Genomic DNA, 27876 nt, shown 5'->3' with positions numbered 1-27876 from the left:
AAAGTTCACTTGGCGAGAGCAGGGTTTGAACCCGAGACCCCATGCGCCAGAGGTGAACGCTCTACCACTGAGCCACCGCGGCCCCGTCCCAACAATGTTTGAATTAATCGCATGGGACACATGTATCCCGTTGGTAGTCAAACAGAATGAAAGAATAATAAAACTAGTTACTGTGGTACGTAGTATGTATGTCTTACCTTGTAACTGCCTACAGAAACAAGAATAGTCTTCTTCGGTATTCGAAATCCAGTGCTGAGCATCGCTTTTAAGTAGGCCTCATATCTATTTTCACCAAAACAAGCTACTTCTCCTGTTGAAGCCATTTCGACACCAAGCATCACATCAGCACCTGAAAAAAATAAATAAATAAATAAAACGTGTCTTTTCTTATTATAAATTTTTATAAAAATTGACGAAATTATGGTCAAAAATACTCTCACTAAGCTTTCTTTAAAACTTTCACTATTGAGATTTACCCCTTAAGTACAGTTAATTTAGGGGATTTAGATTTCTGAGCTTTCGGCATCTATGCTCATTTAGCCTGTCACGTATAAGGAATGACGTTTCTCGGCGAGCACACTATCCGGGAAAGGGAAGGAAGGAAGCGGCCTGGGACCTATAAGTTAGGTACCACCCCGGCATTTGCCCGGTGTGAATGAAGAAAACCCAGTAAAACTTCATTCAGGATAGCTGGCCTGAAAAGGCTATTTACACTTTTTCGACCGAGTGTTGTCACCGGGAATCGAACTCGGGACCTTAAGTACAATTAATATTGCCTGGGTTTTCCGGGTTCGATTCTCAGTGGAGACAAAAGAATTTTTCTCGCTCTACGTTCGTCCCACTGAGGTTCACTCATTCTCATAAATGAGTACTTAAGGCAGCCTGGAGAAATAAAGGGGGATAATGCTGCTGCCTACATCACTTCCATGAGCGTCAAAATCAAGAAAATGTGATGCGTTTACCCTTATTCACAACTCTTTGCCTTTCATGGCCAGTTCCAAAGGGTAGGCGATTATTTTCTTTTTAAAATACACTGGGAACTGAGGAAAGAAATTGTTCATTCGTTTTCCAGTCAGAGTTGGGCACTTCATCCAAATCACGCGTACCTGTTTTGCTCCTCAATTTAGCCCAAGCCTCTCACAATTCTTTCCCCTCTCTTTACGTTACTTTTTTTTGAATCTTATATTTACTTTCTTCAGTCCCACATCACACTTTTGTCTCCTCAATTTCACTTTATCTTCAACCACGTCATTTATTTGGCTCCTTGAATTCTTTAAACCTCAATCTCATGTTATTTTTAGCCTCACAAACTCACCTAGCGTCAAACCCATCTCACTTTTTTGGCCTTTCAAATTCACTTTACCTGAATTCCATGACAGTTTTTGCCTCTCAAGGTTACTTAACATCATGAAACTTTTTGGCTTCAAACTTATATAACTTTAACCTCATGATAGTGTTTGGTCCTTCAACGCCATTGCTAACAGTAAGTGCTAATAAGGTTGAGCTTGGACCTTAACATCGTGAAGTTTTCACAGATATAATGCTTAATTCAAGACTTGGACAGATTTCAGTAGGAATCCTTAACTAATCTTACGTATTTACTTACAAACATTTATGAACTTCCATTTTTAATTTAAACTCACGCAATTTTAACCTCACACTATTCTCGCCTTCTCAACACACTCAACTTCGTTCTATCTTATTCTTTACGTATTTATGAGGAACATTTTCAAAGTAAGATCCATTTTACAATAATAATAATAATAATAAAGAACTACTTAAAATTTCAAGCATATTATATTATTAGGAGATTCTACATACCTTCAGCTACTTTTCAACATAATTTCCGTAGAAGTTGAGACATTTGTGTATCGGGAGACAAGTTTTTGCACTCATGTCATAAAAGTTTTTCGCCTGAAAGCCCAATTCTTCCGACACATTTTGTAGAGGAACAGAACGTGATGCTTCGGAAAATTTATTGATACGCTGGAGACAGTGGACGCTCGATTTTCTTGAACTTTCCCATCATACACCACAAAAAAACTTACGCTGCCGACGCTATTTCAAAAAGTATCTATTTATACTCAAAGTATGCCGGGAGACGATGCGAAATTATGAACGCTCACGCTTTACTTAGATATTGCCAAGCGGATCTTACTTTAAAAAAATCCCTTGTACAATGAGGACGAGTGAGTCTAACCTTCAGATCTCATAAAAAAAGGTGATACCTTACACAAAAAAGGTGATATTTCTTTTCATAATACAAGCATACATTGATAGAATTTTGCTTTAATTCTTACTCGTGTCTAAACTAAATATGTTGTTCCAAACCACAGAAAGATTTCAAAAAAGAGGCAGAATATATATATATATATATATAATTTTTAAAATATTGCAGATAAAAGCACAGGACTTATTTAAGAGAGGCCTGTGTCACTGTTTTTTCTTTCTTTCTTTCTTTCTTTCTTTCTTTCTTTACGTGATTGTATCTACTGCTGAAGTAACACATTGAAAACAATAGGTACTTGCTATACTTATTTCCTTTTAATGTTCTCTATACACTACACACTTTTTTAACGCCCTCCTTGTTCTCTTATCTGAGATCACAAAGAATCAAAAGTAACCTAGGCTACTAATAGTTTATTGAAACAGAAACAAAAACCTATCAATGAATTATACATAACATTTATTAAGTTGTTAAGAAAGTACAATGAAAAGACACTTAACAGCAAGTTTATAGAATTACATTGAAGATTCTATAAAGAAAATGAAATGTTTAAGTATTAAGTCCCATGGTTGTGCCGGCTAGGCTAAAGGAGACGGTGATGATAAGAAATGAATGATACGGTGGAATGAACAAAGTAAGAGGAAACGTGAGAACCCCTAGAAAATCCACGCACACGGTGTTTTTGTCCACCACAGAGCTCACTTAAGATTATATGAAGACTCTAAAAGAAAAAAAGAAGTGGGAATATCAAAGAAGCAGTGTCACGTGTACACCACATAAAGGAATTCGGTTTCAATATTGAAACCGGAAGTAATAGCAAACTTCTATCACTTCCGGTTTTAGTAAAGCGATTAACAAAGATGAAATATATTCATGGGACGCTTAATAGATTGCAGACAACTGGTTCTCGCTATCTAGTGCCATCTATACTCTATAGCGATCCACGTTAAAACCGGAAGTGATTGACTTCTACCGCTTCCGCTTTGAATAGAAGGTTAAGAAATAAGGCTATTTATAGACAGAACGCTAAACCTATTTAAAAAAAACGCTTTTCGCTACCTCTTATTGCTTTTGCTCCACGTACATCAATATTGAAACCGGAAGTTGTGAATTTCTATCACTTCCGGTTTTAGTAGAGATATTAGAATCGAGATGGAATGTATTCTTAGGACGCTTACCTGAGTGCAAATAACTGCTTCTTGCTATCTATTACCGTTTTACCTCTATAACAGTCAGCATTAAAAGTGGAAATTGTTTATTTCTGCCACTTCCGGTTTGAATAGATGGTTAAAAAGGAATCCAGTACCTATTCTTAGAACGCTAAATCAATTCGGAAAAAAATCGTTTATCGGTTATGTTCTATGTGATCAATATTGAAACCGGCAGTTGTGGATTTCTATTACTTCCGGTTTAAGTAGAGAGTTACGGATGAAGATGAAATGTATTGGGACAAAATGACAAAACTTATTTTTACACCCGTGATTATTTTTTTTCGGCGGGGTAGGGTATGTTAATATTAACGACTCGCGCTGATGTCATGTTTGAAACCATTTGTTACTTTTTACTGAATCCCTAATTCCCAGACTTCATTAGATTTCATTAACTTTATTCACTTTAACACTTCGTTTGCAATTATTATCAGCCCACTAATACACCTATTTCTAGTAATGGTTTTGCTGTCACATGTTACTTCTTGATCTTCCGTTTTACTTGTCACTATAAACACTGGTTTCTATAAATACATAGTTACTGTAATAAATGAAATGTAAATATTTACAACTACACACAAATTCCTTTTCGTTAAGTTCTGACAACATTCAATCAAACTAACAGCAAACAATACTTAAATAGGAAGAGGAATTTGCACATAGTTGTAAATATTTACATGGCATTTATTAAATACAGTTAAGCATAAGTAAGTATACATGGAAACCAGTGTGCACAGTGACAAGTAAAACTGAACATCAAGTAAGTAAGTACCAAAACCGTTACTAGAAATAGCAGTTCTTATTCGTGTGCTAGTGGGCTGATAATAATGTCAAACGAAGTGTCAAAGTAAACAAGGTTAAAGAAATCTAGTGTGGGCTGGGAATTAGTGATTTTTTTAATTATTTTTTTTAATACAGGACTTTCAACGCTGATACTATAGATGCTCCAGCGTGCAAGCAGCAACAAATGGTTGCAAACGTGACTTCAGCGTGAGTCGAAATGTTAAACTAAAAGAAGAGGAACACGGCTGCAAAGGTAAGCTTCATCATTTTATTACGATGCACTTCATAGCATCTATTATTAAGTATTCTTGGGACGCTTAATCGATTGTAGATTTTTTTTGCTATCTATTACCATTTTTATTCTATAGTGACACGATAAAACCGGACATGGTTGATTTTTACTATTTCCGGTTTGAATATCCATTAGCGAACTGAATTCCTAACATCTAACTCTCTATACTGGCCAAAATTGATGGTTATCCATCAAGTAGTTCTTCAGATTTTTTGTTTTCCGGATAGACATTGACAGATATTAGGATCTAGTGGTGTACTTACCGCACTTCACACGCTAGTTAGGCGTGCTGCGGCCGTTGGCCTATTTGATGGACCAGCCTATAGTTCCTCCATTTTGGACGGTTTGTCCTCGTGCATGTGGTGCGAAGTTTGTCCCGTAGCCTTGACTCGTGATTGCGATGTTACCCCTATTCTCTAAGGGAGTGGGATGACCGAAGTCCTGAGTGCCTACCGGTTATCTACTTGTGGAGGTGGTCCTGCAAGCGAGTTAAGTTCTCTCATGCTCTGCAGGCGTGGTGTCCGAGCAGTAAGGCAGGCACCTCCCGCCCATGTTCGCCGTTACTCAGGTTTCTGGGATATGCTCACCCAGGCCACCGAATCCCAAAGACACCTCAGCAGAGTCGCCATCCGGGAGCCCCAGGCATGTCGGAGGGACCCTGCCTACCTCTATACGTCCAATGGCTACCGTCTTAAATTCCTTAAAATTAAAGAACAAAGAAAGCTGTGAAGTGTCCTGGTAAGACCCATGTTGAAAAACAAAGTAAAAAAAAATATAAAATATTAATGGGCCACTGGGACAGTTAAGTCAAGACAGTAAGAACCAAAAGTGTGCAAAGGCAAGAGGATTTTTTTTTTTTTTTTTTTTAATGCAAAACTTGTTTATAATCGTACCTGCTAGTCTAGAAAACGAAAATTGTGGCACTTTGACGCCAACTCTTCCACAACCAAAGAGAACATCAACAGGCTCCACTTTCTCTCCAACTATAACACGAGTCGCCATCGCAACAAAATCATGGTCCAAGGTTTTGGATACAAATGGAAAGGATCTCGACACTCTTACATTACATTCAATCACTCGCATTTCGTTGTCCTGAAAAAAGAAATAGACGAAAAAAATATAACAACATTAATGTACATACTTATATCTTACATTACTGGAAGTTTTTAAATGATTTTATCTTTCCATCTAACAATCAAATCTACTGCTCAGAAAACAACGCTTCATCACTGAAGAAATATTGTCATTGGATTCTATTATTAATCTACATTATCATTCCAATCAAAATTATTCTTATTCACTTCTATAAGGTTCTGCTTTGCATTATCTTCTCACATTCTTCTTTATCTACGCAAAAGAACTTTTTCAAAGACTTCAAAACATCTAGATTCTACACTACATCTCATGTAAGAGATTTTTCTTTTGGAAGAAGCGGAACTGTATTTTCCGCCTTAGAAACTAAGTTCATAGCTTCGTTAAGAATTACACAGCAAAAAATGAGATGTTGAAACAACACACAATGACTACCACTTTAGCGTGTTACTTGTGTATTAATTTAACACCAAGAACACCACCTTCCAAGCACATCAGAAATACCTAGTAGCAGTTCTGCCATCTATTGTTCGTACGTACTAGAACCTAACAATAACAGATAAGGAAAACAAATGGCAGCACTGATACTTATTTAACTGTTGTTAGAATTCAAAGGTTTACAAACTATTAGTCACCGATTACAGAAAGCATAGAACGTTATTCGTTACTTGGCATAAATGCCGAATAAACTGCGTAAAGCTTTACTTATACCAAACAATAAAAAAACAATGCAAATTCTCACAGCCAGTAACTAGTTATTTCTAGTATACTTGGAAAACTATGTCCTTGGTGTTGAAACAACACACAAGTAACACGCTAAAGTAGTAGTCAGTTTGTGTTTTTCAACACCTCGTTTTTGCTGTGTACATTTTACAGATACTGCATGCAGTGACACCCCTTCGATTTGTGTCTCCTAGTAATAATGCTATAAGATATATATCCACCATTAATAAATTACTTTGTGCCAACTTCGAGTTTTTCTTATTAATAATAGTGATATCTCACTGTAAGTGTACTTCGTAACATCTCACTGTAAGTGTATTTCGTAACATTAGGAGTATACAATCATAAAAATGTCTTACAAAAATATATCTATAAATATAATTCATCATCTATAAATATTATGAATTCCAAGAATGAGTTACAAATAATAGATTTCTTTCTTTTCCTGAAGAGCTTAACATTTTCCTCCTACGGGATGGGCGGGTACTGTCCCACTTGTCCCACCAACGAGACGACCCTGATTACAGTGTTATCCCAGAAAATGATCTGGTAAGACATTAATGACTGAATCAATCCAATACGGTACTTAATGTTTTGAAAGCAATCTTACTGATTATTTATCGGGCGAATACAACATACTGAAATACCTCAAATCACTCACTCAGTATTGAACCTCATCAACCTTACCTCCTATATTTCGAGCAAGACACTAGATCACTCATCCTCAGGGGCATACAATGGCTTAAGTTCTTCTTACAATACGAATGTTACATTGTATTTTGTGCCTCAACAGTGGTAATTATGAATATTGCATGGATTTTATCGATACTATGGTTTGCCTACCTTTCCTCTTGTTTCTTTCCAATTATGGCTATCTTTTCAATTATAGATTGTTGTTATTATTTTACTTCATAACAATATATATATATAATATACGAGGGTAATTCAGAAAGTAATGCCTCCAAGCCAATAGTACTACAAACATTCTGAACTGTTTATCATTAATGCACTGATGGTTAAGCTGGAGAAATCTATGGCATCCAGCGGTGACGACCAGTTGAAACAGAGGGTTGTCATTGAATTTCTGACTGCGGAAAATTGTGTGCCCAGGAACATTCATCGCCAGCGACGAGTCGTGGATAGACCATTACGACCCGGAAACGAAGAGTCAGTCGACGGGGTACCGTCACGCCATCTCGTAAGTGTCATCTCTCCGTATAAAAGTCCCATCTGCTGGCAAAGTGTTATTGACATTCTGCCTCATCCTCCATTGACATTCTGCCTCATCCTTCATATAGTTCAGATCTTGCGCCCTGCGACTTTTGGCTCTCCCCCTAACTTAAGAATCACCTTAAGGGCCAACGTTACAGTTGTGATGCGGAGGTGGAAGCAGCAGTTGGGCAATGGTGTCGCCAGGAGTCACCACAATTCTTCGCCCACGGCATAAAAAACCTTGTTTCGCGTTGGAGGCACCTTGGAGGCATTACTTTCTGAATTATCCTCGTATATGTAGCACTAATGTTAGTACACTAACTAAATTTACTAGTAACCTTTTTCATTGGTGTTTTAGGTCATCTTTTTAAAGGATTCTTTCCTGATTAGAACGTCGTCTTAATCACTCAACAGAAATTCATTTAATTCTCAATGTGAGCAATGTGTCCACTCGAAATATTGGAGGAAAGATTGATGAGAAACGTTACAAGGTAATTGATTTGAGGCAGTCTTACTGAGTTTGCGTATCAGGTAAACTTTCGTGTTTTGTTAGCTCAATAGATCACTGACATATTAGGCCCAGACTAATTTATGATGTATTCTTAATCCTTAAATAAATAGATTCCCCAAAGGATGCGAAGAATGCCGCGGACGTTATGAGGGCAAAGTGAGTTGAGAGGATGTATGTGAAGTGCTCGCCCTGTACACATCTAATCTTAGTATCTTTGGATAGTCCATGTTGAGTCTGTGTGGGCCGCCTAACACCGCCCTTCTATCTCTTGTTGTTTTGCCAGAATTAGCCTTCAAAGTTCATTTTCCCACCCTTTTGAACATCCGTAACTCGGTTAGGAGGCCGAGATGGACATTGTGTTACAAAGACATTTTTACTTGTTTTCATCTGTAGAATCACCTCCCAAGCGTTGTAAACAACCTTTCTTTACACCCTATATATATAAATAAAGTTCTACGATCTTGATTTGTAATTGTTGTTTTCAATAATGTATAACGTGCACTACAACAAGCTAACCATAATTCACAAAAGGTGTCTACGACGTACAGAAAATTGATATATGGCTCTCAATAATTACCTTTGCGATTAGTTGCATATTAAATGGCCCCGTTACTTCCAGCGATCGAGCAATAGCATGACAGATAGCTTTGATCTTGGTTAAGGTCTGTCGATTGATGTCCTGAGGAGGAGTCATTAGCGTGGCATCTCCGGAATGGACACCAGCGTTTTCCACATGCTCTGATACAGCCATACACAATATTACGCCATCAGATGCCACAGCGTCTACATCGATTTCCTGAAAGAAAGAGTTATATATATCGAGTACTCAAAAGACAACTTCTAAACTAACATTCCTTAATATAGAACACGTCTTAGAAATGTACGATCCTAATGTTATTTCGATCCAGAACGGGCATCGAGGACACCGAACATTAGAGCTTATACTTTTAAGAAATTGAATAAAAATAGTCATCTTGTCTACCATAGAAAACTTACTTAGTATCTAATGTATTGCGAAGAAATATTTTCTTATAAACCTTCGAATACTTAGTTTTTCACCAACTTTTCTATCTATTTTCCCCTCGGTTTTTTTTTTCTAGTTGCGGAAAAATATATTTGTAAGCATTATTTTGAACTTATTATTTAGATAAATATACTGTATATGTATATGTCTATACTTCTTGTGAAATACAGTAAAGAATATTGAACAAATAAATAATGGTTTAAAAAATAATTGGAATAAAAAAGGAAGCGTATGGAAACACAAGAGAAACACAAATACATCAAAAATTATATTAAAATATTATTCAAAATGATGGCTACACATATATACAACTGTTAGCAGCAATAATCAAAAATCTTATTACAAACCAAAAATTACTCACGGGGATCGGTGGCATCAGGATGTTATAAATTGGGATCGTGATATGAAACACGTTGAGAAAGCCTACTTTATGCAGTTATTTAGTATTCAGTAAACACACTAGTAAAATAGTCTATCATCAGTAATTGTTGAGTGGTTTATTACTAAAGCTTATAACGCCATATTGATTTCATGGGGAATTTTCTGACAATGGAATAAAACATATAAAGCACAGATTCCAACGAGGTAACATTGGTACAATTCCCGCCATATTCATAGAAGGAAAAAAAAATCATTTAGAAAGTATGAAAAAAATTCACTTTGCGGGGCCCTGGCAACCCTTGCGGTCACCCTACGCTGACAAAATGACGCTAACGTGTAGGCCAGACAATTGTGACAACAATATTTTAAAAACTTATAGCCACTGGTGCAATACAATATAAATTTTTATGCGTGTACCACAAAGGAGGGGGGAATGGCTCCCCAAAACTTGATGAAAAAAAATTGGATAAAAAGAAAAGAACTTAACCCTCCCCCACGGCCGTGGTACCTCCACATACATAAAATGCATACTGGCGGAAAGCTTCATCCCTCAAAAATACACTGGTACCAAATCATCTTTCTAGCTTAATTAGAGGCTGAGTTATTGATGTTTGTCGTAAAAATAAGTGTAATGTCAAAAAAAAAAAAAAATAATAAAATAAAATAAATAAATAAATAAATAAATAAAATAAAATAAAATAAAATAAAATAAATAAATAAAATAAATAAATAAAAAAAGCCAACTTCGCCCCCCTCCCTGCTTTCCCTATATAAGAAAGCAATACAAATACAGAATATTACCAGGTAGTGGCCTACTTCAAGGTTTCATATACCAATTTTTATGAATGTAGCCCCAAAGGGGAAATGTCCCCCTTAAAAAAAAAAAAAAATAATAATAATAATAATAATTGAAAAAACAACAAAATTTACCTCCCCCCCGTCGTGGTATCGCTTTACATACATAAAGTGCACACCGGCGGAAAGTTGCATTCTTCAGGAATACATTGGTACCAAAATCATCTTCGTATCTTAATTAGGGGCTGAGCTACTAAAGTTTAAAGCCCCGACCGCAGCAGTTGCGTCAATGGGCGTTTAAATGTTAACACATCAATTTTCAAGAACGAATGCAAGTAAATAGTTTTAAAAAATAAACTATACAACTATTGAACAATAGTATTATAGTTTTAGAACTAAATATATTCTGGAATAATAAAACACTCAGCTTCCCCGTGGGTATATGCATAGCAATGGTTAGCATAAGTGCCTTCAGTATGGGAGAAGCGGATTTGATTCCTGGCAAGAACTTTTGTGGTTCGGATCCCACATTACGCTGCAGATCCACGTCTCATATAACCCTGATGTTTTAAAGGGTCACTAAAATGCTTTCAAAAATCAGAAACAAATTAACAGCTCAAAATTTGTTTTGAAGAAGGGAATCTACGTCACATAGTTATAGCGGTCATTCAGCGAGGGTCGAATCATAAACGTCATTTTAGTAACAGTGGGTGGAGGGTTTCCTTGGCAACAGATCTCAACATTCCACTGTTGCCGCTAAATAGTAAACACGCGTTTTCAGAACGAAAGAAGCGTCTTTCGTTTTTTTGTGCGTGGAAGTGATTTAAAAAACACTGCACCACTCCCCCCTTCACAACATGCACAAACTGGAACAACAAACATATCCTTTCATCCATCTAAACAAACCAATATTTCGAGATTTTCCTTTTCGTTAAGACTCACAGGACAGTTCCAGTTGATAACTCACCATGATGCACACGAAGTGGCAACAGTGTATCACGTGGTTCTCCAAACGTCAATTTGTTTCTAGTTTCGAAAACACTATAAATTCCAAACTAACCAACTCCCCCCCCCCCCCAAAAAAAAACTGCTGCCTTACCTTTGCTTCAAGAATGAATTTCGAGATGACAACAGGGTGTTCTTTGCTGACCTCACTTGCATTTTTTAAGTACGCTTCCAAATCTTCCGGAGAATGAGCGACGTTCATTGCGGCACCACTTAACACATACGATGGACGAACTAAACAAGGGTATCCTACTTCTTCACAGAATTCCTTAGCAGACTCCAAATTGGTCAGTTCTTTCCATCTGAAAAATTATAAATATATAAATGAAACAGAACCAATATAATCACTGGATCCAGTAAAACCTGGGAAGGTGACCTCTTTAATTTGGTTAGCTATATAATTTTGACAGTTTTTTCATGTAATCATGATCATCTGTACAAGTTGATCATTTCCTATAGTATTAAGTCTAAGATGATCGCATTATATTAAAATACAAATTGATTAAAAATTCTAGACATATAGGAAATAATGACACTATTTTTTTCGTAATAGATAGAACACTCCTGAAAATATTAACATTTTTTTTTTTTTTTTTTTTGTAATAGAAAAATGAAATAAAATCTTTAAGTTTTACGTCCCATGCTTATGCCGGCTAGGCTAAAGGAAACAGTGGAATGATGAGTAATGAATGGAATGGTGGAATGAAGAAAGTAGGAGGAAACGGGAGAGCCCTGAGAAAACCTACACACACGGTGTCAGTCCACCACAAAGTTAACTTGGTACAAGCTGGGATCGAACCAAGGACACCATGCTCTAGAGGTGAAGGCTCTACCACTGAGCCACCGCGGCCCCTTTTCTGTAATAGAACACTCCTGACAGATGATTAGAGATATCTGAAGAGGTCTCTAATGGGTTGGATGCTGCTTCACTCAAAGACTGTATTGTTCAGTGACGAAGCAGTGTCTTCAACTGTGAAGTTAATCGACAAAATACTTGGTACTACTGTAGTTGCAAAACAATCAGTGAATGGACTTTTCTAAATGACAAAAGAGTGGAGGGAATAGTAAGAACAATCTCACCTTGTAAACCTCAAATTTTTGTGATTCACTTAAATCATTGCAGTGTTCTATTTCCAGAAAAGCAACACATTATTTCTATAGTGTTCTATTTTATTTCCTCAGGAGAATTCCGTGGGAAGGAAGGAACCTTAATTATGCGTCCAGATTAGCAAGTTGGAGAATTACAGATGTCACTGAACAAAGTACCAGAAAACACTGAAATGATTCGAGTGAAACAGAAAGATTCGAGATACAATGTAATACTATTCTTACTTAGGTAATGTGTCTATCAGCAAACAAGGAGTGGAGAGGTTTAGAGAAAACATATTTGTGGACTATCTTCTTTGACCTTAAGATACCTAAAGGTGTTGGGTGAGAGGTGGTTTCAATTATATGGATTACGCGTAAACCTTTCTAAGTGATTGTAACAGAATAGGTTATCTGCTATTACACCATAGTGATAAGCCAAATCCTTAATAACAATTTCCCTAACTGGACTGGGAAGCATAGTGTTGCAAGAAGTGACAGCTTAGCTCACCAGATACTATCTGATTTTTTTTCTGGGGTACTTGAAGCAAAAGGTGTAAGATCACTCCGTGGCAAGAAGCCTACAAGGAACCTGTTAAACTGAGCGCAGTGACTTATTAAATTGAGGATGAATGGTCAGCATATCGCGAATCCTTTCGCCTTTGTTGCTAGTTTTCTCAACGGGCTAACGAATTGTCCTGACTGGATGAAAGCTGCATCAATACCATTTGATCTTCCCCAATGGTTGCCTAACAACGTACAAACCAACCTGCACTGCTTGACTTCGGTGATCTCAGGGAAATGGTACACCACCATGGTTAGAGCACTGATGAAGAGAAAGGTATACTCAAGTGAAATCAAAGTTGCTGAGCATCAAAGAAGGTATATAAATGAACGTGCTAAAATGGACGGAATGAGCAAAACCTGTTAAAGGAACAATTCACTAACATGAATTATGGACCTATCTGCTTTTATACAGTTCAATATCGAAATAATTTCCACAGCTTATCTGCTACTTTCTTCAGTTAATCTAAAACGCTGGAACACTTCTGCAATACTACAGGAAATCATACGACGCTCAAATCCACTCAACACAAAACAAAGTCATTGTACATTAACTTACCATACTGAAATTCGCATTACCTTCAATTTAATTTATTCCTCACAAAACAAAAAATCACCGCATTAAATTAAGCTACTCTACTTACTGCCGTAAGTCGAGTTTCAGGAAGTTATTTCTTCTTTCATCCATTCTTAAAAGTCTGTTGATAGTTGTACGATGTGAACAACATATTTCGTATCTATATAGTTTGTGGTTAATAGTCATATATTTGAAAATACTTGACACGAAGATCGTCGCCATTTAAGTATTTCTTGTTTCATTCTTTTCCAACCATCGCGAGTTCTTAAATTTTCAAGAGTCGCAGCAATAAGGCCTAGTCAAGTACGTCACTGAATTTGTTGTATATAGAAGTTGTTTTAACTATTGACTAACCAACTTGGCAAAGATATTGTCGAATTTCCCGTTATAAGGTTGACGTTTTCAAGCTACAAAATTGTTTTAAATAAATATTGATACTAACGCCGGATATGTTTTACATGTTCTATATACAATAAGAATCACAAAATACAAATTGTTAACAATATAAGTTTAAACCTTTGTTTAATGTCTGGACTCAATCTTGGGAAGAATCTCATTTAAATATCTTGCAAGTTGAGTGAGATTGTGTAATGATTGTTTTCGAAAAGTTATTTCTGCAACTAGCACTAAAGTTACATTGTAATGTACCACGTGCTAGTATTTGTAAACAATGTCACCTACTCCTGATTATAAACATCAACCACATGTGTTTACGTTGGAGAACTACATTTCACGTGGGATTACTACACGAAGCAGATGACACCACAAGCACCACCTATAAGTCACATGACGTCATGGGAGCAGCAGTACCACAGCCGCCTGGAGCGCTTATATATATATATTGGAGAGCATTCAGCAGACAGGCACCAATCTTCGATTGGTCTCCCCTCCTCTTGTTTGTCTGAAGCACTAGAAGAACCAAACCTCAAAGCCTCTAGTCTGCTGCGGGACTCTTGGTTTCCCTTCTAGTTGACTTAGCCTGCTTTGGGGCCCTGTGACTCTTAACTCCCTCACTGCTTGCTTCGGAGCATTGGGGTTTCCTACACCACTGTACTTAGCTTGCCCGAAGCTCTATAGAAATTCTGTCCTAAAGCTGTAAGGTCTTGGGTTACCTAATTTCTACCACACAATAGAGAAAGTTGTACTGCAGTATTTCTGTAAATATTATTGTTATTAGATATATATATATATATTTTAATATAGATTCCGACTCTGATTTACTCAACCCAGCTCCATCTACTCCTGCAATAGCAGAATTTTTACAATATTCTAAAATGCCAAAAATGCGAGCACTCTTTTTTCTGGATAACTCGTTATATAAAAGATTAACTTTCGATACAAGAATGACAACTTTCAGCTTTTAGTTCCAAGTTTGCTTTCGAAGCATTATGAAAAATACATTGAAATGTATTAAAAATAAGAGTACTGACGCAGCATCATGTTGATTTTCCTCATTCATATGTTTTAATATATTAGATTTTTTTAAACAGTTCTTTCTTTGAATACAAATAGCAAAAACATATCTTTATTTGACATGAAATTGAGTTCACAATACGCTTGAGCTTAGAAAACGGAGGAAAAGTCAACAATTTTTCGATAAATGTATGCAGACGGAGATTTTTACTCTCAAAATATACGGACATGTTTACATAATCCTAGTTATTTAAAAAAAAAAAAAAACTGTCGAGTTCGCCAATTTGTTGTAATTTCACCTGGACGTTCACGTATTTCAGTACACATGGTAATACTACCACTGCCAGATTAAAAATATTAAATACCTATAACAAAAATATCTTACCTGGGTTGCGATATGCCAATTCGATCCAACATTCTGGAAAATTTGAATCTATTTTCAGCTCCATCTACTGACTCCGGAGATGTACCTAAGATTCTTGCTTGCTGCCTATGAAGGTCCATGGCTATGTTATTTGGCAATTGTCCACCCATACTCAGAATTATTCCTTCGGGATTTTCCAAATTATAGATGTCCATCACCACCTAATAAGGAGATTTTAAAAAGGGGCAAAAAGTAGGAAATTTCAAAAGGTACATCTCTTTCCAATTTATTTTTATTGATCAATAACTCAAAGCAGGAAAGACATTATTTGCTTTCTATATATTACTAAAAGTAATTTAATTTTTCTTTGAGACTGGAGACACAGTAAATAACTTATTTGATCACTGTTCGGAACAGCAGGTCTTCCAATCTTGTTTTCCTGTTCCTCCCCTTCGGGAACCTTACATACTTTACGCACCCCCTCCCATCATCGTGCTCGTTGGGCTGGCCCCTTTTTCAAATTCAGAAGCAGCATTGAATCTCTCATAATACCACCACCAACTGATACTTATTTCTCACCAACTAATACTTATTTCCAGTAAAAACTCTTCATACGATTGTATTACTTTGTACCACCTTTGATCTTAACTGAACCATAGTTAATTGTTTTTTTGTTTTGTTTTTTCAAAACAAATTTGCATTTTATACAGGATGATTCTTTATAGGATTTACAACTTCAATCAGTTATAATTCTTTATTGGAACCACATACAGACTTGGTTTATATGTCATTATACTGCAAAACACTTCAAGTATGACTCACGTTTGCGGAGTTGACCACACGCGGCGCCACCGGGCAGTGGTTGAAAATTGAGACTTTCACTGGTGTGGAAAGAGTGCGTGTTTTGATTTGAAGAAACGAGGTCAGCAACGAGTGTACAGCGTAAGTTACACACACAATACGCCAAGGAACCACCGAACAGACCAACAGTGTACAAATGGCACCAAACATGTGTTGAAACAGATTGTTCTGTGCGAGACACAAAGACTGCAGGTTGCTCACCCGTGACTGACGATGTGGTGGAAGCACTTAGGAAGAGTTTTGTTCGCAGTCCTCGAAAATCTACATGACGTGCATGACAAGAAACTCGTATCCCTCAGACCACTGTTTGGCGTGTATTGTGTAGACGTTTGTCCATGAACCCATACAGACAGTCCTTGGTTGAAGCACTGAGTGAAGAGGATAAAACTTTACATACCCGACATGAATTCCGTCTTACCATGTTGGATCGCATTAATGGCGATGAGTCATTCTTGAACAATGTGGTATTCAGTGAGGAATCAACTTTTCACCTTTCCGGCCAAGTTAACACACACAATTGTCGTATTCGGGGCATGGAAAATCCACATGTATACGTGGAGCTGGTTCGTGACAGCCCTCAAGTGAACGTGTTTTGCGCTGTTTCCAGAACAAAGGTTTATGGACCATTCATTCTTCTTTGCTGAGATCACCATCACCGGCATCGCCTATCTTGATATGCTCCAGAACTTCCTTGTTCCACAGTTAGATGAAGATGACCACGATGACCGCTTATGGTGGTAACAAGATGGCGCCCCGCCGCACTACTTGATAGAAGTAAGGGAATTTCTTGATCAGCATTTCCAAGATAAGTGGATAGGTCGTGGTGGACCAATTGCCTGGCTGCCATGGTCCCCAGATTACCCGCCACTTGACTTTTTTTCTGTGAGGGTTGCTCCGCTCCCAGACCTCCGCGTTTACTCAGCCTACGGCCTCGCATCTTGTATGTATCAGCTTTGCATCAAGAGTGAATTTCGTGCATTTGCTCTTTAATTTCCTGAATTTTGCCCAGATGGGGGTTCGCCACCTGATCCCAGAGTTTAAGAGGTACAAGGCCTTGTACCTCTTAAACACACAACTCCAAATTTCAAGTTTATTTTTTCTATTTCAACTATCTAAAAGATAAGATTTTGTATCCCCAGAAAACGTCCATAAAAAAAAAATCTTCATCCCCCCTTTAGATCCCTAAAAACTAAAAATATTCATTTTTGGCAATTTTCCTGCGGATTAGTCCAGTAAGGCTACAATCATGTTTCATCATTCCTGCGGAAGTGCCTAAACATTTTGGGGTGTAGAAGGTGTCCCATATAAATAACATGGGAAAGATTTTTCAGTTCCCCATAAAACCAATCTACAGTTGGAAATTTTTATTTTAAGTGATTTACTTAGGTAACGCTAATGAAAACGTACAAGAATACCGAACTTAAAGTTTTTATTCCGATTACAAGTACCTAAAACATGAGATTATAGGTTAAAAAAGAAAAGACCCATTTAAATAGCATCGGGAATTTAGACCTCCTAAAAATTAAAAGTATTTACTTTTGGCAATTTTCCTATGGGTTAGTCTTGGAAAGCTACAATTATGCCAGATTTCAACTTTCCACGTCAATCGGAAGTACCCCTTTATTTTATGTCAGTTCATGTAGTTTTATATTATAGTTATATTATAGACATTACTTAAATTTGATTACTAAATATTGAAATTATACGCAACTCAATTTAATTTTCACGAAGAAACACTTAAAGAGATTTCAAGGGGGAAAAAAGTAAAATTAAATCATTAAAATTGTGGCTTATTACAAAAGAAAGAGAAATTGTTTTACATATAAATCAAAAGAAAAATGGTGCAGATATTTAACACTGTTAATTTGTAATATTATATTGTCTGTCCCATTAGTATATCACAAAGAATATTGTAAAACTTTGTTTCATATAGGTATAGGTAAAGCGTTAATAAAAACAGTGTTTGGAATTGATTTCCCATTACCAATTATTATATATATACATATTTTTTTATAAAAAGTATTTTCACAAAATACTGTACAAATTAATTTCTTTAATATTAAAGGTTAATTATAGGTGGTAATTGACCGTAAGGTTGTAGACAGGATCTTTGCAGAGCCCCGTGCAGGCTAAGCGGAGTGGAATAAGGTGCCCAAAGCTCCGAAGCAAGCAGTGGGTAAATTAATTGGCCAACAGAGCCCTCTGGTGTGAAGTCTTCTTGCCGAATCACGTGGTGGTGTTTGTAAACACTGACATGTGGAATTGTTTGTTTACAAACATTACATGGGATATTACAATATATATGTTTCAATACACCTTCGCAATTTTATATAAATTCAGAGGCTGCTCGTGAGTGGAAGCCACATCGGTATTTTTTTCTTCAAACTAAGGGAAGAAAATTAACTTAATTCATTTATTCTAGTATTCAACAATTAGTACATTAAGCAAGTTTTCCCCTTACTTTGAAGCGAGAAAGCTTTAGTTTTCCCAAGAAAGTTTGTGGTGTACAACCTCGTGTCCGTGGATTTTCTCGGCGTACTCCCGTTTCCTCCTACTTTCTGATTCCACCAATTCTTCCATCATCATTCACATGCCTTAATAATCATCTTCCTTAGCCTAAAGGGCATAATCGTGGACGTAAATTTGAAATATTTCATTTCATTTTTCATTTGCTTTAGTTTTTTTTTTCCGACAAACTAATTAAAATATTGACGTGCAACACTTTCGACAACTAACTAAACATCTGACTTCATTCCACAGGCCGCGGTGGCTCAGTGGTAAAGCGTTCACCTCTGTTGTGTGGGGTTTTTGGTTTGATTTCTGCTCACTCCAAGTGAATTTTCTGGAGGACAAACACCGTGTGTGTGTGGGGGGGGGTTCGGGGTTCCTCCGTTTCCTCCCACTTTCTTCATTCCACCATTTCATTCGTTTATCATTACCATCTCCTTTAGCCTAGCCTGCATAAACGTGGGACGTAAAACAAAGTTTTTTTTTTTACTTCATTCCAGTATAATCTTACAAAGCCAAATGTTTAGTTAGTTGGTGAAACTGTTTACATATCAACATTTTAATTAAAAACTTTATACTTTGCTCAGAGATTCTGTTTTTCTGTGGTGAATTACTAAAGCAAAGATAATATGAATCAGATACTTTTTTGTCCGATGTGATTTTCCTCACGACCCGACTTTGTAAATTCAAATGATACTTAAAAAAGAAGCAAATTTAAAGAACTATACCCTACTTTTTGCTAATGACTGATATAGGATACATATTTGTAAATGAAATACCATTAATCTTGTATCCGTAAGAAAGTTAATCTTTTCAAAATTATTTCAGTAGTCTCTGCTAATTATATTATTATTATTATTATTATTATTATTATTATTATTATTATTATTATTATTATTATTATTACAGAATATGTGTACAAGTGCTTTACAAATTTCTGTTATTTCGTAATTAGTTTTCCAGGTAATGAAGTTGTCCTCTTCTGGCATAGCCCTAAGATGAGAGGATCCAGGACAGTTCTAGCGAAAAATTCAAGAAGTAACTGAAGAAAGTAGCATACATTGCTGAAATAATTCAAAGAGCAACTTTTTTTTTCATTATGAATAAAAGGTTAGTAGTATTTTATTAACTATATTGTACCAAATATGTTTGTAATTATATACTTACTTCGAATGAAATCTCATCAAAATACAACCTATCACACATATCGTAATCCGTGCTGACTGTTTCTGGGTTATAGTTCACCATAATCGTTGACCTTCCCAGTTTCCGTAATTCCCGCAGACATCCAACAGCGCACCAATCAAATTCTACGGAACTACCAATACGATATACACCAGAGCCTACAATGAATTCAAAGAAAGTGTCACAACAGGAACAGACAAAAATGATATATTAGAGGATGAATTCACAATCTCTATGCCGCTATGTCTTAAGGTGGCAGACTACTAAATATTTTTGAAAAGTTAACAAATTTTCTTTTGCCCGTTTTTCGTAAGTGAGAAGAGATAATGAAATATAACTTACCACAATAATAGATAATGGTGTTCTACATCCGAAAATACGAATCGGAAGAATTATCAGTGTTCCGATCCATAGAAATTAAAGTGTGTTCAAAATTTGAATTACTCCAAAATCTAGGTTAAGGCAGCGACTACAAAAATGAACTCAACGATAGTTTATTACTTATCATGTTGTCTTGGTTCCTTGTTTACTAATTTTTTTAATAATGTTTGTATTTATTTTGTAATCATTTACAGAAATTATTACAAAATAAATAAGTTATTACAAAATAAATACAAACATTATTTAAAAAGTAGTAAACAAGGAACCAAGACAACATGATAAGTAATCAACTACCGTTGAGTTCATTTTTGTAGTCGCTGCCTTAACCTACATTTTTGGGTAATTCAAATTTTAGACACACTATAATTTCTATGGACAGCAACACTGATAATTCTTCCGATTTGTATTTTCGGATGTAGAAAATAAAATGAAATGAAATCTTTGAGTTTTACGTCCCACGGTTATGCCGGCTAGGCTAAAGGAGACGGTGATGATGAGTAATGAATGAAATGGTGGAATGATGAAAGTGGGAGGAAACGGGAGAACCCCGAGAAAACCCACGCACACGGTGTTTGTCCACCACAAAGTTCACTTGGCGGGGGCTGGGATCGAACCCGGGACCCCAAGCACCAGAGGTGAACGCTTTACCACTGAGCCACCGCGGCCCCCTTTTCGGATGTAGAATAACATTATCTATTATTGTGGTAAATTACATTACATTATCTCTTTTCACTTACGAAAAACGGGCAAAGGAAAATTTGTTAGCTTTTCAAAAATATTTAGTAGTCTGCCCCCTTAAGGAGATGAAAAGAGAAAATTTTAACAAAATTTCCTCGTAGTTCTAATACCTTCACAATACTGTCATAGCCTAAAAAGGTAGGAAATACAAATAATGATGAAATAATGTAGGAAATTCTGATATTTCGGCCGGCGGGAACTAAAATCTCGAACTCACTAGAATTTTGAAGAATAAAGAGCCAGAAATAAACTGCAAAGAAAATAGATTTCAGTCCCTACAAATCCATTAAAAAAAATAAATAAATAAATAAAATAAATAAAAATAAAAAAATAAAATAAGAAAAAGGTCTTCTGTAACTAGTATACCCACTTGAAACAAAATATTTTGAACTATTACACTAGAGAAATAATTTTATTACTCATATACAAATTTTAATTTTTAATGGTAGTTTTTTTTTTTAATTTGCCTTAGTTATTAATACAAGTGTGTATCTAAAAACCTTATATATAAAATATTAAATACCCAATTAAAAAATAAATGTACAAAATATTTTTCTGTCTTCACTACTTTTGTATAATGTTTAACTATTACAGTTTTGAAGTGGAAAAAACCATGTTCGTATATATACATTCTTGTTTTTCTAACTTACAAGGTAAAATTTCTGTTTCAATTTTACCTTCGAAAATACTAAATTATACACGATAGAATGAAAATAATTTTGTTTAGTGTCAGTTTTCAGTATCAAGGCTATATTAGATATGGACCCAAGATCATATAAACATGCGTTTCCACTCGTGGTCTGCAACACCAAAAGAAAGGTTTGGAGAAACGAAAAAATGTTTACAAACTTGCTGCACTCAGAGGTGACCGACTACAGGTGGATTTTAGGACGCAAATTACGCCCATGAGATTATTTGGGAGAGAGAAATTTTCATTAAAAATAGTACAATCAAACTGCAGAATGGTAAATTTGGGGGAAGAAAGATAAATTTTGGAGGCAGAATGGTAAATTTGGGGGGAAGAAAGATAAATTTTGGAGGCAGAATGGTAAATTTGGGGAAGAAAGATAAATTTTGGAGGCAGAATGGTAAATTTGGGGGAAGAAAGACAAATTTTGGAGGTAGAATCGTAAATTTGGGGGAAGAAAGATAAATTTTAGAGGCAGAATGGTAAATTTGGGGGAAGAGAGAGAAACATGATAAATTTGGGGTGAAAAGTAAATTTGGGAGGGATGGACACACTTATTTCATTTAGCTTCTAATAAAATAACTTCTGACGAATTGGCGCACGAAAACTTCGTGGCAGGCTAGATTGCACGAGTTCAATTTAGTCCATTAACATTATTATTTAAATAGCTCCTCACTTGTCCTCATTATTCTCGGTCAACGACACAAAGTATTAACTCCTCAATTGGGACTGAATCAGGAATCCTGCGTTTGCGCTGTAAGTCATGCGAAAGTATCTAACCCTGAAGAAATAATCTAAAAAGGATAAATTCTAGCATTAGAAAGGGCCATGGTCCGCCAGATGGCTTGATAACTAGATGATATGTAGTCAGTGCATCTGTACCCATTGTTCATTGTCTTTCTAGACAAGATTTCAGTACGTCTAAATTCAAGTGGTTTCCTATTTCCCTCTGATTCAGGGACGGTACAGAAAATTTTGTGGCATTAGAAATTGAACCTGAAACTATGCGCAACAAAGTCTCACGAACTAACTAATCGATTACACATGATTTCTATGCGCAACAAAGTCTCACGAACTAACTAATCGCTTACACAAGATTTCTATGCGCAACAACGTGACACGAACTAATCGATTACATATGATTTCTATGCGCAACAAAGTCTCACGAACTAACTAATCGGTTACACATGATTTCTATGCGCAAGAAAGCTCACGAACTAACTAATCGGTTACACATGATTTCTAAAGAACTTCGTCTATAAAACTTGATTGATTTATTTTACTTTACGTTCATAAGGAAGGGATTTTCTTTTTAAATTTACGTGGGCCCTGAACAATGCTGCGACTTAAATCCGGAGAAAAAGGCTGGTGCACATACTATCATGCAAGATTCCCTTGCACGAAACAGGTCCTTTTCCATCACACTAACTCTCAATCTAAAGGGCAGAATTACATGATCACACTTTAGATTCCAGGTGGAATAAATTTAAATACACAATAAGCTTACCTATTACCATGGTGTAGCCTCCTGGGAAAGCCAAGTCATGTGATATTCCATTATACGTCAGATACAGATAATTTGTGCTCGCTGGCCATTCTGCTGCTACAGTATCTATTTGCTTAACAAATGGAGTCACTCCTACAGAAGTAGATATTACAGTATTACGAAAGATACATAAGAGATACACAGGTTTTTTACAAGTGGAAATAAAAATGAAACTGTATTTTAAACCTTGAGTAAAATTTAAAATATTGTTTAACTACAAAACTTTCAACTTTAAAATACTTTAAAATACTTCTTATAATACAGAGGAGAGATAGTTTATGTTTTCCCAGACGATTTCCTCACCTAGCGCCGCTTGCCAAATTAGGATTTGCAAGCTTTTATAATCGTAATAGTAAAGTATAGGGTGTCTCAAAATTCTTGAATCGTATGGACTTTCGTGGAGGATGTTCGAAACGACACCTGTTATTCACAACACACAAATCCAACTGATCGCTTTATCGTGAGTATTTTGCCATACTAGTATTCTGTTTGCTATACTAGCAGGTAAGTTGCCACAAATTAAGAAGCTTCCATGCACTATCTTTATTTTAACCCCTTTATCTTGACGCCATATTTATCCATTTCTATATGGTCAAACAACTGTACCGGGTTCAAACCAAAATTCTGGTGTCGATTCCCCTGACTTGAGTTTTCTTATGACCAAGTAAGTAAATTTTTCCTGACTCGCGATACTATTATTTATAGTTAGGGTAGAAAAAAATAATTTAACCGGCCCCCCACTATTCTCATACCTGTTCAATGCTCTCCTTATACTCTAAATACATTATAAACTTACTGTAATCACTTATTATGAGTCAAAATACAATACACTAAAACACTAGTACCACGAAAGATATCTTCAACATTTCGGCATTCTGAATACACTCAAACCGAAACAAAACTCGTATATATCATAATTTGACTTATCTCTCTGATTAACTACAATCATTTCTCTAACATTTGAATTTCTGAATTAATTTGTTCTTTCAAAGCTTGAAGTTCACATCTTACGGTACTCCCCAGGCTTCTTTATTTCGAAAGGTAATTTTATTTTCTCAGCCTTTTTTCTTGCTTCTTTTTGAATCAGTCTTTATTTAAAGAGGCTTTTTCATATCTTATATCTTTTGTGCTAAAGAAAAAAAAAATTCCTAACTTTTCTGTTAAATATATAGCAGATTTCCCCGACTTTCAGCATATTTAAAAGCATTTCTCTGACTCACTGTAAATTCCCTGTCTTTCAAAATCAGCGCGACCCGTGTTATAGTGTTTGCTTCTACGTTTATCTTCCACCATAAAAACACTAAAAACTTTAAAACGAAATATATATAAACACTTCGCTTTAAACTAGCATTGCTTTGCGGATGGAGCTTCAGAAACACCATGTCGCCAGTTCTGATCTGGTACTTATTCTCCTGTTCTTCCTTTACTTTTTCATTGCGCCGTTGGAATTTTCGAGATCGACGAGTTTGTACCATACTTATCAAATGTGAGGGTTCCAAATCCTCCGAATCTCTTAACTTTATATCAAAATGATGTTCAATGGAGTATATTATATCTGTTCCGTTATGTATATTTGCCGGTGCCACTCCGAGCGAATCAGAGATAGAATAATTTAAGAAATAAGTAACTTGAGTAACATATTTTACCCAATCCGAATGTTTGTCTTTACACAAGTGTCTGAAAAGTGTGCCAAAATGGCGATGGATATTCTCCACCACGGAACTGCTCGGATGGTATGGGGTAACAAAATGGACTTTGATACCCGCATTAGCCATTGATCTTATAAATGAGTCGCTACGAAACTGTGGACCATTGTCGCATAAAATATGTTCTACTGTTCCACAATGAGGTATGTATACGTTCAATATACGGTATATAATGGCTGAAGACGTCGCTTTTCTCAAAGGATAAGCCACAACATAACGGGAAAATATATCCATCACTGTAAGCAAGTAAGATTCTCCAGAAGATGCCCTTGGTAAAGGACCATATAAATCTATCGACAGGAAGTAGTGAGGTCTATCAGGTAGTATTGAAAGCATCGGCTTATTGACAGCACGGTTATTATGTTTAATACGCATACACTCTTCACAATCACTAATATATGTTTTAATAGTACGTCTAAGGGATTTCCAATAAAAGGATTTATTGATTAGGTCAAAAACCTTTCGATAACCAAAATGCCCAAAATCGTCGTGATACGCCTTCAGTATCTTAGGAATTAATGCAGGAGGAACGCAGATTTTCTTGCGATTTTTAAATTTAAAGTCTTTAATCAACAACACATCATTTGAAAGCACGAACGTGGTATTCCACCCTTTAGGGCAATTACAACCTGGGGCACATGACGACAGATGGTTGATAATTTTCATATAATCCTCATGATCTCTTTGATTCTTTATCAAGTCTTCTAAATCTACATGAACAATTTCATCCTGAAGAATCTTAAAGACGTTTATACTTAAGATGCGCTGTTCTTCACCAGGGAATATTCTTGACAATGCATCCACGGGACCATTATTTATCCCTTTTATATGCTGTACTTCGAAATCGAAGGACTGGAGTTCTAGCGACCATCTTAATAATCTATTGTTGTACCCTCGTATACTGCGAAGATATCGTAACGAACTGTGATCGGTGATTATCGTAAAATGGCACCCACTAATATATGGAGCAAACTTTTGGATCGAAAAACGTATTGCTAACAGTTCGATTTCAGTAGTAGTATACCCCTTTTCTGCTTTCTTGAGTGTCCGACTCACACAATGTATGACAGCGGGACTTTCCATTGAAGGATTGGGTTGCCAAAGAATTCCAGATACTCCCGCTAGAGAACCATCACACTGCACAAAAAAAGGCATATCATAATTCGGATGATTTAAACGAATATTTCGCATTACACAGTCCTTCAGTTGGTTGAAACTTCGTTCCTGCAACACACCCCACTGCCATGGTATTCCCTTTTTGGTAATAGTGAATAAAGGTTGTGCAATTTCAGCAAAACGGGGAATCGATTTTCGAAACCAATTGAACAATCCTAGAATTTGACGAGTTTGTTTTACATTGGTTGGCGGAGGCAGATCGTTAATAGCCTGAACTTTGGACTCGCTGAAACACAAACCCTCTGAATCGATCTGATAACCAAGAAATTCTATTGACGTTTTGAAAAACTTTGATTTTTCCAGATTTAAAGTAAACCCAGACACTTCTAAACGTTTTAACACAATATCCAGATATTTCAAATAATTTTGATAATCTTTTCCCATAATTAATATGTCGTCAGCATACACTATTACATTACTCCTCAGATCTTGACCCAGAACTCGATTTAAGCATGATGCTAACGCTGCACTTCCATTGATCAGACCAAAAACTACTCGATTATATTCGTATAGATGTCCTTCGAAGGAAAAGGCCGTGTAGGGTCGTGATTCCTTATCTAGCAGGATTTGGTTATACGCCATGACCAAATCGAGATTCCCAAAAATAACGTTCCCTTGTAATGTACTTAAAATTTCTTCTACAGGTGGGTATCTGACTTGTTGTAATTTTATACACGAGTTCAATTTACGCATATCTAAAACAATTCTCAGGCGTCCATCCTTTTTCGGTACAACATGAATGGGGTTTAAGTGAACACTTTGGGACGGACTAATTATCCCGTCACGCAACATTTCTGAGATTTGTTTCCTTACATTTTCCCTGAACCTGTAGGGAATTATATAGGGTTTAGTAACAATTGGGTTTTTGTTATGTACCTCAAGTGAATATAGGAAATCTTTACAACAACCTGGGCGGTTAGAAAATACCTTTCGGTGTTTATGCAAAATCTGTACAAATTGTGAAGTTATATCTGGGTCTTTAATTTCCAAATCATGTGAAATTTTTTGGACATAAAGATCGAACGGATACGTCCCCTCACCTTCATCAACTAAATTATTTACCATATTGCATTGAAGTGAGCTTTCTTCCATATGAGAAATTAATTTTTGTGTTATTCTGTCAGTTAACCCAGGTAAGGTAAATGTTTGGTTCTCAAAGTTTAAAATTACACGAAATTGTGTTATGAAGTCGAGTCCAATCAAAAGGTTTTCATTTAACTCATTTATTACTAGAATAGGAAGATTAATATCCCGTTCTTGCACAGATAAGACAATATGAGTTCTGCCCATAACTCGCTTTTTATGTTTCCCTGTATAATCAACTAGTATCAAATTTTCAAGCTTTTCCAATCTGGGATTTGAATATTCTTTAGCAATCTTACTCCAAAATGAAAAAGACAACAACGACGCGTTAGCTCCCGTATCAAGTAAAGCGTTTAGAGAAATTCCATTAACTTTCACAGGAATTCTTGCCGTACAGAACGACTTCAAAAATACAAAATCATTGTCATAATTATATGAATCATCAATGTCATCATCGGTTTCCCAGTAACAATTTGCAATGGGTAAATACTGATATACACAACGTCTATTTACTACATCAAATTTATATTTATCATCATAGTTATCCTTAAATAAATTACCGTCGTTCGCAAGTAAACTATTAGATGAACATTGAGATGAATAATCGTGAGAACCTTCAGCTGATATGGGATTAACCCCAACCATATCAGCGGGTTTTAGTTTAAATTATGATTAACAAATGAGTCAATTAAAGTACATTGAACACCACAATCTTGGTTATTCTCTCTTGATCCATTTCCCATTTCA

The 27876-nt window shown here is 36.0% G+C and overlaps 1 protein-coding gene across 1 annotated transcript in view; it reads right to left on the bottom strand.

The window, feature by feature from the left end:
* r (carbamoyl-phosphate synthetase 2, aspartate transcarbamylase, and dihydroorotase rudimentary) overlaps positions 1-27876 on the bottom strand; it is a 263246-nt gene that overhangs the window by 171529 nt on the left and 63841 nt on the right. The window contains 7 exon segments of the mRNA XM_081746006.1: positions 198-349; positions 5404-5602; positions 8626-8844; positions 11348-11555; positions 15279-15478; positions 19794-19969; positions 23126-23257. Of these exon segments, the coding sequence (XP_081602132.1) occupies positions 198-349; positions 5404-5602; positions 8626-8844; positions 11348-11555; positions 15279-15478; positions 19794-19969; positions 23126-23257 (1286 nt within the window).

This window comes from Thermobia domestica, chromosome 18, assembly GCF_964235325.1.
Source record: "Thermobia domestica chromosome 18, izTheDome1.hap1.1, whole genome shotgun sequence".
Taxonomy (NCBI): Eukaryota; Metazoa; Arthropoda; class Insecta; order Zygentoma; family Lepismatidae; genus Thermobia; species Thermobia domestica.
Note: the sequence above shows the minus strand (reverse complement) of the source record. Positions and strands in the feature narration are given on the sequence as shown.